At 44.1% G+C, this 13,330-nt stretch overlaps 1 protein-coding gene across 8 annotated transcripts in view; it reads right to left on the reverse strand.

Moving 5' to 3' along the window:
• Positions 1–13,330, reverse strand: part of ndrg3a (ndrg family member 3a) — a 32,963-nt gene that overhangs the window by 1,284 nt on the left and 18,349 nt on the right. For 4 of the 8 annotated variants that reach the window (XM_071493383.1, XM_071493380.1, XM_071493381.1 and 1 more), the window contains 13 exons: positions 5,964–6,069; positions 5,684–5,804; positions 5,335–5,397; positions 5,151–5,211; positions 4,080–4,166; positions 3,150–3,206; positions 2,556–2,659; positions 2,332–2,397; positions 2,186–2,237; positions 2,013–2,060; positions 1,876–1,911; positions 1,727–1,778; positions 413–451 (listed from right to left, as the gene is read on the reverse strand). In XM_071493383.1, the coding sequence (XP_071349484.1) occupies positions 413–451; positions 1,727–1,778; positions 1,876–1,911; positions 2,013–2,060; positions 2,186–2,237; positions 2,332–2,397; positions 2,556–2,659; positions 3,150–3,206; positions 4,080–4,166; positions 5,151–5,211; positions 5,335–5,397; positions 5,684–5,804; positions 5,964–6,069 (892 nt within the window). Of the gene's footprint in view, positions 1–412; positions 452–1,726; positions 1,779–1,875; positions 1,912–2,012; positions 2,061–2,185; positions 2,238–2,331; positions 2,398–2,555; positions 2,660–3,149; positions 3,207–4,079; positions 4,167–5,150; positions 5,212–5,334; positions 5,398–5,683; positions 5,805–5,963; positions 6,070–10,037; positions 10,469–13,330 lie in introns of those variants that run through there. The other 4 variants (XM_071493385.1, XM_071493382.1, XM_071493386.1 and 1 more) reach the window with 3 other exon arrangements.

Consider the following 13,330-nt stretch of genomic DNA (forward strand, 5'->3'; position numbering starts at 1 on the left):
AAACAATTCTCAAATATGGAGACTAATAAAATAAATGTGTAACAAAAACTATTGCATGTGTGTCCACTACAGAAAAAAAATACAAAAGCAGAGTACAGCATTTACAATCCAACTCAAATGAGGGGAAGCAACACCAGCAGGTCATGCAAGAACAGAGGACACTGAGGACAGATCCATGCCGACAAAAGTAGCTAAACTCCAGCAGGAGGATGAATGTGTGTCAAAGTATGCAAAATGATCACACTGTGTATAGTTCTCAGTGTATCCACCACACTGAACTGCTGCTGAATACCAATATGAAACAGTGCTCTCTCTCTGGAGAATTTCTGCATACATTGAAATTCATCCACCGTGTTACGAGGCCATTGGGTTCAAAGCCTTATAGTCTGGCAGTTGCTCAAGAACCTGATACCTGATTCGTTGCTCAGGTGACTGAGGAGAACGTAGGGAACTGAAGGCAATGATTGAAGAAGGAAAGAAAGAGGGAGAGAAAGGGAGAAATGTTGAAAAGGTAGCTCTTATGTTGCTTTATCCCACCTCAGTGTTTTTCCGATTCAAACTGAGGCTCTGTCGCAGCTTGGCAGTTGTGGAGGACAATTAACTGTCTGCTAGCAACAACAGGTAAGAAAAACATGGTGCCTGTGCAAACTACAAGCTGTAGTCTTTGTTCTCGTTGGCTGTTTCCCCTTTCACATTTCGCACTGTGGTGATGTGTTAATGAGGGAAAAAACAGCTTTCTGAGACATGCTGAGGTGTTGAGATTTATTTTCCACACTTTCTCTGTGCAACACTCTTTTTAATCTGTTCTAATCCTGCAGTGGCATTTACTCAACAGGGAGGGGGCTCTGTGGCCTTTACAGCAACACTGAAGCACTGACACACTAGCTACACCCGAGGGTGCCTCCCATGGTGAAGGGTTTGGCAACAGGAGTGAGCAAACGAGAATTAGCATTACAGAAACACACAGGCCTCATCTGTGTGGTCAGAGCAAGCAAACCTACATTAATGATTTCATCCATCCATGGATCAGAGTCTGTTTGGTGCTCTGCAAGTCAGTATGGTCTGACAGAAATGTGTTTGTTTTTTTCTTTGCAGATGAGACCCTGAAAAAAAACCTGAAGGCCTGTTTAAGTATGCACTTTGAGTCTCTGCATCATTAAACAGCTCTGGATAGAAAAGAAAAGCACACCAGAAAAAAAAAACAGCTTTTTTTTTTTTAGGCCAACTCTGAACTGAACAGGAAATAAATTGCTGTTCAGTGCATCTGGAGTGCCGCTGTTGTTTTCAGTCATGCTAGAAGCACATACACCTCACCTACTGAGGGTTGCGGGTGCCACACACTGCAAAGAGCAGAGAGGAAATGGCGTTAGCATCCACCTAGCTGCGCAGGCTGCCTCTCCGTGACCAGGCTGACAAAAACAGTGTCTTTTCATGCACTGTTGGCCACAGCCCAAACCCCATCGGCAGGGCTGTTCAGCAGCAGCTCTTAGAAAACTGAGGTGAAAACAATCCTCGGTTAAATAACATTTGCCACTTCACTTGTCAACAGGAAAGTCATTGACACAAACCTTGACCACAAACACGTCAGCTCAGAGAGGTATCAGTCTGTAAACAATTTTTGGACATTGGCCATTTGATACAGCTGATTTGAACCAGTTCTGTTATATATTTAGATGTTTTTCCACTCTAAAAGTATAAAGTGAAAATCATGACTATGTTTACTTACTGTAGCCCATGCCCTGAACAAAGTACTTGAAGGCCTCAGCAAGTTTCCCTGGCTGTGAAAAGATAAAGGATAAAAGTTAGAAGATAATTTAGACAAGAAAACTGCTCAATGAAATGGATGTGTCTCTCAAAAAATAAAAAAAAACCCACCTGCACAACCTGGGGCAAGCCTCCACAATCAGCCATCTGAAAGAATGTTACCAGTCTCATTATTTGATCCTTTATGCAATTACTAAATGAATGACATATATTGTTTACATTATAAAAGTTATTGCTAAAACCCTCACCTTTAGCAGTGTGGTCTTGGTCGGATTTAACCTGGAATTGCACTCCACCTTAAACATCAATGAGAGGTTAATACTGAACTTGGAAAGAGTAAGAACAGCAGCAGCTTTTCTTTTTCTCTCACAAATTCTTCACCAAGCCCCTTAAGTTGTTCAGATGTTTGTGTGTAACTCACCACAGCCTCCACAGCAGGGGATGTGTCACCAACCACCAGCAACGCAGGGCATCTGCGTAGAAACACATTAGGTGTAATCATTCTCAAATCACACCGTGCACTCACAGACAAATGTGTTTTTGGGTCATACTGGTCTCAAAACCTACGTTAGTGTGTTGACTGTGTCCTCATTGAGACCTACAATTGGCCTCTCGATCTCCAGGTCCCGACGGCTGGTGCAGGGTGACAAATTATGATTAACAGCTGAAACAGTGAACTGGTAGAAATCCTGCTTTTCAGTGCACCTTATAATCAATATCAATCACATTCATATCACATTCATCATTCAAAAACATTCATATGCAGAGTATAATAATGTACTGGATCTTACTATTGGTAAGAGCCACAGAAGAGGGCCAGGTTGTCCTGGTTGATGTCTTGGGCAATATGGAGACGGTAGGTCTGGATCAGCTCCTGGTTCTCTGTCAGCTCATCCTGGTCAAAAGAAAAGAGTTTATATGATCCAAACAGGAAATATTTGTTCTGCTTACAAAACTTATTTGCTTCACAGCAGGAGCAATAAAGGTTAAAATGGAGATGAGCTAAACTGCATATAAAGTGCTTGTAAGTAGCATGTATTGAATGTACGGGGAGCTGTTTAAATTGGCATTAGACATCCAGACAAACTGTGAGATCTGTATGTGCAGCATGCTTAGCTTCAGCACTTTCAGTTATTCAACCGAGCCAGTAATCTTCATGTCAGAATCCAGCAGTCTATGGATCCCGGAGGCCAGAAATAGGGTAATTAGTAAATGTCTGTTATAAGTGCGAGGCGAGGTATCAAGGGAAATCAAGAAAAGCCTCCTGAGATTCAGTTACTGTTTAATGTCATCAATGAAAAAGGTCAACGACACTAAAAAAACAACAAAAAAAACAAAACAAAACAGCATAGGGTAAGTAATAGTGCGCTGCATGAGGAACTCACAGTGCTGAAGTGGTGAGCCATGACGATATCCACCAAGTTACTGGTCCATCCAGACAGCTGCACACAAGAGGAGAAGACAGACCCAGTTAAAACAGACAAGAGTTGACTTTTCCTAATTGCCTCAGAACCTTATGGCACTATATGGAAACATAGCAATGCCTGTGTTTACATGTAGTGTAATATCTGTCAGTTATATCTGTGCTGACACATATAATGATCAGTTTAGAAGGAGGCAGTTGCACAATTTCCTTTTTAAGTGTTGTTAGTTTGAGTCAAGTAATTATCAGCAGGACAGATAAAGATATATGTGGTGTTCAAGTTGTATCAGGCTCCCCCTGGCTCCATGAATGTGTGTAACACTTACACAGCAAAGAATGTTCTCCCTGAACAATCTTGTACAGTACACACAACAATGTACACAGTATTATAATAAAGTAGTACAGTGCCGCATTGTGACCTGAAGCCAAATTAATCTACTCAAAATGAAACTAATCCAAATATGTGAACACTAAAAGACTCCACGCTGCTGTTGTGTAAAATCTGAAGCTTAGTTTTGATTAACTCTTAACCCAAAAGCAGCAGGTATAATCAAATAAACACAGGATTAGAGGCCCCTTAATATGACAAAAATATTATGACGCTTGGTGTCAGAATCCATGATTCTAAAACTAGTCATCTTTTTTACATTTTGCTTAAGATAGAAGAGATCATAATACAATTCTGGGAATAAATAACACTTTACAGAATTGTATTGTTTAGGGTGCAGAGCACACAGGAGAGTGTTTGAACTACAACATTCATTCATTAATAACAACTTAACAAAAGACTGGAAACTGAACTGAAATGGTAGATTAATGATTTAATTAATAGCTCTGTGTTGCAGAGCATACTGAGGACTTTCTAGGTTTATAGCGCAGTGGTAATACAGACCTTTGAAGCTGCCCAGTCAATCCAGCCTTCAGCACATGGGTCGATGTTAATTAGAACCAGTCCCTCCACCAGGGTGGGGTTGTTCAGCTGGGAGGGGGAGAGCATGTGTCAGTGTCAACAGCAGGGACTTAGGAGACTTGAAAGAATGTTTTTTTTGAGTTCGTTTCATTCTTGTGGACATTTACTGTGTTTAGTCTGAGTATTCATTGGGTTCAGTGAACTAAAGGAATTGTGCCTATGCATAGCTACATCTTCACAATTAAAGGTTTGTCATTTTTTTCATTGTGCAGGTAAAAGGATACACTGCAATGTTCTCTAACTGATAGAGAAATATAATAAAATAAATGTCTGTTTAAATGAAGACATATAACAATGAAGGTGGAATCTTGGGCATCTGAATGAAGGGGTGCGGCTCTGGCATTGCCTGAAGACAGAAAGAGGATGTCTGGGGGAATCTAAGCCCTATCTTGCCCAATGCCGAGGGAATACTGCGGATGCTGCTTTCAACACGATGCAAATGCAATGCAGCAACAGCTGCAATAAATCTATCAAGGGTAAAACCGTTTTGCTCGAAGCCGTTTAAAGCAAATGCATTTCAGAATCAATTTTGCTTTATTTATTCTGAACAACAGCAGACTCTCCACAGGAAGCCCGACGCTACGATTCCTACTCCCGCCACCTCTCTTTTCACCCCCAACCAACTATCCTCTCTTTTCATTATTTATCTTTCAGTGCTCCCTCACTCCTCTCTTTCACTTCTAGCTCCTTGTGCTCTGTTGTACACAGATTGGGCTTATTTTTAGCTCCACTGCGTTGAGTGTGGAAACAAGACGAAAGCTACTCAAAAGGAGAGAATCACCAAGGTGATTCATCATCTGGGGAATGGCAGCATATGCAGCAGACTGTAGAGCAACCTGATGCCCTGTGTGGGCTTGATGGGAGGCTTTAATGTTCAGTGTAACAAGCTGTGTGGCCAGAAAACCTTCAATTATTCCAGGCGAGACAGAGAGGAGGCCAAAAAAGACTGAGAGTAAGAATAGTATAGATGCTCTGGTCCTGATGTTGACTCACTGCAAAGCGGGTGAGGATGTACGCCCCTGCTCCTACGCCAATGCCAATCACGCTGTTGACCCTGCAGAGAAACCACCAGTTACCGTGAAGCTGGAGATGAATAGGCAATTTATGCACATTGTCATTGATCATCTATCAAAAAGAAAGTGGGGGTGGAGAGAGGGGGGTGGGGGGCAGCACTCACTTGAGCTGAGTCATCACAGAGGGCAGCATTTCAGCCATCTCATCCATTGTTGGGTAGCGGTAACTGGAGACATATTAAACACATGTGAGCGTGTGCAAGTACAACATAGAGCATCAGCTCTGTATGTTTGAATTCACCACAGAAATTAAATTGGTTATAAATATAAATACTGACACACAAGTCAAACAGGATGTTGACTCACAGACAATTAAAGTACTTCCATTAACAAATGAACCAGCAGCTCACTTTACTTTCTAAATAAACGAATTGATTGCAGCTCCACTACCACCAGTCCTGAAATACATGTGCTCCCATTTATCAGCGCATACACAACCAGCCTGTCACCCACCCGCTGGGGAAGGGAGGTGCACCTTCCTGCTGCCCGGGTGCGTCCACATGAACCACTGCAAAGTGCTGCGTGATCTCCTGCATGTCCTCATAGTTGAACAGGGTGTTGAAGCACGACTTGTCTGGAAAGGTGCAAACAGAGGACACACATAACGTGAGAGTTCAGGTGTTCAAACTGTCGAGGACCTGAATGTGGTTCTTGGGTGCAGAAGATAAAACACAACAGTTTCACCACACTCAAAGACATTGTGTATTGATTAGTCTATTTCTGGCTGACTCACGGTTGAGGCCGATGTCGTGGTAGGTGAGGATGACAGGTCTGTTGCCCTTGGGGACGCCTCTCATTGTCACATGGAGAACGCCATGGGGAGTCTCAATATCATGCTCCTGCAGCCACAGAAAAAAGCAAACAGTTCAAACACTGAATTCAACTAAATTCCAATATTGTCACATTTAACAGATAATTATTGCATTATTTCATTTAAAAAATATATGTATACATCTGTCTCAGTAGTTCAAGCCTGACACAGCTTTCGCCCCAGACCTTTATCATCCAAAAACACACAACAGAGCCACACTGCTGCATTTGGGCGACATTATTCCTTTGTTGCAATAACCCAACCCATGGGCTTTTTTCCTTCTCTGCTGTCTCACCAGCACAGCAGTGTAAACAGCATGCTCAGGAATGTCTACACAAATAATCACTAAAGACACAAATGCAGCCACAGACTAAACTACATTGTCCATGTTCAATGAAATGGACAAATGTTACACAACGCACTATTCTTTCAAGTGTTTTTACTCATTTCTGGATAACAGTAATGATCTATTAGATGGGATAAGCTACAGTACATCAGGCTATGGCTCCACCGACAATCCTTATTAGCAGAATAGATTCATTTTAGTGTTGTTTTATTCATAGGATTTTTTTGAAAATAAAACTCCAGCTTTATGCTTCAAGCGGTGGAATATCAATTATACTGTGAGGGCTTTTTCTCTTTACATGAACATTATCTCAGTCAAGCACAAAGTCATAGTTTATCCATGCCATTTGCAGGACAAGCAACATCTTGTAAATACTTCACCTAAAATGAGTAATTTATACCACACTGATAAAGTGGACATATATTAAAAGTGAAAAAGGTAAATCTGTACAAAGCTTGAACACAGAGGGGAAGAAAAATCAGACACAGGAGACATATATTCCCTGAAGTAAAACATCCAGCGACCAACCCAACATTTGGGGTTGATGTGTCAGATTCAGGATGCAGAGCATGCGCCTCTCGTCTCCACCACACATCCCCTGTGTCCTTGGACAAACAAAGCACTGAATAGGCTTTCTGGAAAACAGTCCTTTCAATTGGGAAAATAGTTTTTATCTGACGGTCTGAAACTCACAGCACCTTCACAACTATGACTCTGCAAAAAATTCCAGTGTCATCTGATTTGTTGAATGTCTTTGCAGAGAGACCCATTAAAATTCAAAGAGCTCCCACCAGCTTTAATCTCTCACTGCTTTCTTTAGAATTTCTTTCTCTATCAAGCACAAGGAAGCCCTGCCGAAATGCTTCTCAGTGTTTCAGCAAGAGAAACATTCGATGGCTTAAAGGGAGTTTCAGCTGATGATTTTGTTGAAATAAATGCGGGAAATTTGTTAAAAGATGACACAGCAAAAACATCCTCTCTTTAGTGCTTATGGGACTCAGAAAAAGTGTACTTTCCACACTTTACTCAGCATCACTTTTTATCATATACACACACTTCCCAACGTCAGCATGACTTGGTGCAACACACAACACTGTCTGTGACGTAGCTACGTGCGTGTGTGTGTGTGTCTGTGTGTGCGCGTGCTGCAAAGAGAGGGAGCAGCGGGCGGGGCCCAAAGCTCGTCTGGTCTCAATGCCCACTGGTCATCAATAATAAAGAGAGAAAGCCTGGGTGGATGAGAGACGCAGGTTATGGCTGACAGACACAGAGGGAGCGTGTCTCTCCGACTGTACACCATTTCCCTCCCTGGGTTCCCACTGCAGGTGTTTGGCTGATGGATATGTGTCACAATCTCTTCAGAGGAGACGAAGGTTAATTCTCAAGGACAAGGCTGCAGTAATTTGTGTCTGCAATCTGTAATGGACACAGTAATAAAGAGGGGAAATGCTCATCCTGACAACAATGAAATGAGACTTCATTTGAGTGGGCGTTGGTACAGAGATTAGCCTGTCGCACCAAACATGAAAACTCTGCACAAACACAAAGCAATTCTCTCTGCCTGCTATCGACAGTGAGCTACAGTCTACAGGTACTCAATGTAACCTCTGTTCCTGAGATGAAATAAACCCTGAAGAAACTAGCCTGCGCACAGGAAGCCTTGCGCTTATCTAAGGCCTTTTGACAGATAATGAATTGATTCTGCATCCTCGGCCATAGTAGGGGGGCAGAACAAGCTGTTGTAGATGCAGAGGAAACTCTCCATGGCTGTGGTGCTGCAGAATTTTCATTTTTAGGCAAGGACAGAGTCAAGGACACTCTGAGTGTGTCACTGCTCTGAGAAAGAAGGCAAACACAGTTGTTCAAATGCCTGCCTTCTGTCATGTGTGTGTACTGTACATGTGCCAGAAAAAGCAAGACGTGCACGCCCTTCCAGTGATAGAAAATGAAATTGTGGTGGGAACATGGTGGGGAAAAGAGAGAATGAAGATAAGATGGATTTAAAAAAGAGATAGAGAGAGTCTGGAGGTAGATGGGAGGAAATAGAGCGTGAAAGATGGGACAGAGTGACAGAGACAGGAGGAAAGAGAGAGAAGACAGGGGGAGTCTTGTATGACTAACAAAAGGGTGTGCCTTAAAACAGAAGGGGCGCATCGCTTTAATTTATCATGTCCTTCCAGACATGTCCTGGCACAAAATGTGGGTGAAGAATCATGGAAAAAAGGGCAGTGGAAAGGGAGTGAAGGAGAGGGCCTTTTATCTATCCATTTAGCTCTTGGCATGAAGCTGTATTGATCTGAGAGCTCTGCCTCCCATCATTTTCTTTCAGACACTCACACACATGGGTATATGTGTATACACATAGGCATCAGAGGAAAACAGACATGGGGTGGGGCTGCTGGCCTAGGCAGCTAGAGGGGAAAAAGAGGGAGAGCACTGCAATGACAGCAACATTTTTCCCCTGTTATACACTCATGGTGACGAGCTGCTGGACAACAAAAAGTGTATGTGGGTGTTTGGGTGGTGTAGGTGAGACAGGAATACTAAGTAGGGGTTTGGGGAGAGGGGGCTTCAGGAGCTTGCCCAGTGCCAACAGGGAGGTCTTGGGTTTTGGTCCCAGTATGTCATGCTGTTCCTCTTCCCGCAATCCCTCACTTCTAAATCCCTCCTGCCCCTCCTCCCTGTTTTCCACCACCCTGCCTGGAACAGCATCAATCACCTTTGAGAGCAGCATTACAGGGCAGAAACACCGAGCAGCCTGCAAAGGACTTTGGTGTACACATACACACATGTGCACACAGACACAAACACAAATCCATGTCTTCTACGTATGTGCTCCAGTAGGACCATCCCTGGTACATGCCATCCTGCTGCCCTTCTGACACAAACGCAGCCCTCCCAACCTGCAGCACGCACACAGTATGAGCGAGTCATCGAAGCGGTGGGCTGAAACTACAAACTCAAGGTCTCTGCAGGGGAGGGAAGGAGCCACAACAGGGGATTTGGTGTGTTGTTGCTACAGTGTGAGTGGGGGTGAGTGACCTCCCAGCTTGTTTTCAGTGATAACACAATGAAGAACACAAAGCTGGCACTATGCACCATCTACTACCCTGTCGTTATGGATACACAGAAAGAAACACATTTGAAACACACAAATACCGGCGACCCTGTTGATGGACACCCACACACTGCGAGGCACGTACACATCCTCTGGTTGTGGCATTTACAGATTCAGAGACACTTGAGCGCTACACACATGCATCTTTCATATCATCACATTAAAATGCACCACTGCACCCTGGGCATGTTTAGCCTGTGCTGAGAGCACACATGGGCACTGTGTGACCTGTAGACCCAAACACACACACACACACACACACACACACACACACACACACAGACAGAACAAATGTTCAACCAACACTAGCAGCTGCCCAGAGAGAAAAAGCCTAAAGTCTCAGCTGTCTGCTGAAGGTGGTGACAAGCAAGCCAGGAAAGACCCCCACCAGCTTTCCCCTTTCCTGAAGCCAGCTGCTATCACCCTGTCTTTGGGGAAACCACACAACAACCCCCCTCCTAATCTGAACCAAACCCTGCTGCAAGGACCCAGCCAGGTGTGTCAAGGCAGGCAAGATGCATTTGTCACTCACCACTCCATTCCCAGAGCATGCAATCTGGTCCAGGTCCAGAATAGCTGACATGTTTTTCCCACGCAGGAGAGGAGTGTGTTATGCTATGTGCAAGTGTGTGCTGGGCAGCTTTGAAGATCTCCAGAAGGAGGAGGAGGAGGAGGAGGAGGAGGAAGAGGAGGGAGGGAGCGCTGGTAGGATGGGAGGGATGTAGGGTGTAGGGCGGCTAGAGCGGCAGCGGCAAGGAAGACGAGAAGAGAGAGGGAGGAGAAAGACACAGCAGAGGGAGCGAGGAGGAGATGGGTAAATAATCTGAATGAAAGCAGGCGAGGGGGGTTGGGTAAAATGCAGAGACCACAAGAGAGAGACAGAGACAAGAGGTGGGAAAGAGAGCAGGAAAAGAGACAGAGGGGGAGGAGAGTGAGACTGCAGTTTGTGCTTGGTAGTCACAGCGCGTCTGTACATCCAGCCATCGGTGCGTCTAATTGGATTGCAGAAGGTCAGGTGGGTAGAGGGAGAGGGTGGGGCTTAGAGGAGAACAGAGAGGAGGAGGGAAAGAGAGGGTGGAAGAGAGAGATGGGTGTATGAAAGAGGGGTGATGGGGTGCAAAGGATGCAGAGGCAGTCCAGGAAAATGGGCAGGTTGCTGACGTCACGCTATGATACTGATAAAGTAAAGAGAGGAGAGGAGGCTGACTTTGACAGCTCACCCCTGAATTCTGCATCAGCAAAATGGCTGCTCATCACTGAGATTCAACATCTGTCTCCAGATTCACTTTAGCTTCACCTTGCAGAGGGAGAAGACTCTAAACGACCTCAGCTCCCAAGTAAGAAACATCTCAATGTGAACGGCCATTGTCGGAAACAGTTAATAACTTCCAGGTGCAAGAGTGAGTCACTCAGAAGGACTAGCATAAAATGCAGCAGAGTGACCAACAATAGCTTGGCTGCAAATGTTGGCTCATACTGCAACACTTCTTTATTCTCTTGTAACAGCCAGGTGTTCATTTCAGTATTGGCATATATAGACAAACCTCATTATGTTTCAGGCTTACCAGAAATTACAACCCTGCAGCTACTATTTTTATTGAACATTCACAACCCTACATGAGGGGATCTATTTCCTCTAAACCTCCCACTGAGTCATTTGATCCCTATAGTTTATTGACTTGTCCTTTTCCTACTCTCCTCTGTCATATGCACAGCTACGAGCAGCGAACGTGACGCTTTGGTTTGAGACAGGCTGTTCTGTGCAGCCAATACCACACATGCAGACAGCACAGAGTGGGTGGCATTACAAAGACTAGGGGGCTCTTCATTGGTTACTCACTGCAGCAGCATGTTTGGTTGAAAACTGCCGTTTCTTCTATACATTTTTTCTGTCCTAACCAGCTGAGGGTGCCACTGACACACTTGTATATGCACAAAAATAGTAATACAGATATTAAAAATATACATATGTGGATTTGTATAATATGATGCCACAATAGAGTAGCATGCCCAATGTTTTGTTTCCACACACACACACAATCGCTCCACAGTGTAAGGTTTACAAAAATCTGATTACATTCTGTTTTTGACATTTAAGCCAGGCTGAGATGAGAACATGACTAATTGTGCATAAACTGTGATGTTCAATCATTTATGCCAGATTACAGAGCACAGGCAATCAGTCACATCAGCTCATGGAGACGTGTGTGACTGAACGCATGCACAGCCTTTCCTAGACAGAGCAGGTGGCTCTCTGTGTCGTACACTGAGTCATCAAGTGTCACAGTGGGACTCTGTAGACTGAGGAGTCACACTCACACTGCTCTGCATTGCTCACTACAACAGCAGCAACTCAGGTTTGATTTACACATGTCTAACCACACTGAAAATGCACAAGCTCAGAAGAAAATTTTCTATTACACTCTAAAACGTGACATGACATGACCGACCATATAACACGATCCACCGTCTAACGTGGTCAATTTTACTCTCTTCCAAGATGGTGACTGAGCTACAGCTGACAAATTAACTGCTCTAATGTCTCAACACAACTCTAGGATATTCAGAACAGACAGGACAGCAACGACAGCAACAACAGCAACAACAGGAACATCAGACTGAAAAGACATCACAAAGGCAGAGCCCTCCAGCCACACGGTGAACAGGCTTATGGCGCCCTCTGCTGAGCTCACTGAGGCAGTGCGCATTAAAAAAGTCATGACTGGCAGCCAATGTCTGAACAGGAAGCTAGACAGTGTCTTCTAGTCTTTGTGTTGCTGTGGCACAAGGTCAACCAGGGAAATGGTATGAAAAGTGAACATAATCATGAAAAGTGAAACCTAATATGCAATGATTAATATGTTTTATGTAAAAAAAACTGCCAAAAGTAAAAAAAACTTGTAGTGGCAAAACATTTTCAGCCAATAAACTAAACATCAACATGCCATGGACCCCATCACAGCCCTCTGCTCTCCGCAGTAAACTCCATTAACCTCATTATGTTCTATTTTAAACTGTACAGTCAGCCATTTCCATGTCCATAAAGTAACTCAGTGTTCTTAAGTATGCACTCTAAAACACGGTGGGTCCCATGGGTGGAGGAGGCTGACTCACTCCCTCCTCCCTCCTCAGCCTCTCGGTGGCGTGAGCAGGACACCATAGGAGACACAAGACTGCAGCACCACACCCTTTAGGTTCTTCTCTAAATGACCCCACCTCACCACCACCTCATGCAGGTGTTCAGGGTTTTGACAGGACTGTTGCAGTACCTGTGGACCGCCTGTGGTTGGAGCTTTAGCAGCAGAGGGGTTAGCAGGAGAGCAGCTGGATTTGTCCTACAGCTGCTGGAAAGTCACGAAGCTGCTCAGAGAGATGGTGCAGCGCTGACGATCCCTCCCGCAGAGTGTATTCATGGGAAGTCTACTGCTATTCCTTGTGCTGCATGTAGGCTCCTACTGTACTATGCCAGGTGTGGCAGTGGAAGTCACGTACAATGAAATTAATTATTATTCCAGCACAGCGTGTCTCACTTGCTGCCCTTATGGGTTGTAAAACAGAAAAATGTATATGTGCATAAATGTCTACATTTTCTGACATTTCTATTCATATAAACCCAAAATTATAAATTCAGAAAGAACATTATATCTGTCTGATGCTCTTTAAATTTGTGTTCATGATCTAGCTGTTCCCAAGATTGCTAGCTAATTTGACAACAGGCTTTTTTTTTTTCACAGGAGACATTTTGACTTGCAAAAGCACAGGTGTAACTAATAACATTAACAACGGCTCTGCTCTGTTCTGTTCAAGTGTCCCAGCGGCCAATGA

This window comes from Trachinotus anak, unplaced genomic scaffold (genome assembly GCF_046630095.1).
Source record: "Trachinotus anak isolate AG129_WGS33_773 ecotype Australia unplaced genomic scaffold, CSIRO_AGI_Tana_v1 ptg000013l, whole genome shotgun sequence".
In the NCBI taxonomy this organism is placed as follows: domain Eukaryota; kingdom Metazoa; phylum Chordata; class Actinopteri; order Carangiformes; family Carangidae; genus Trachinotus; species Trachinotus anak.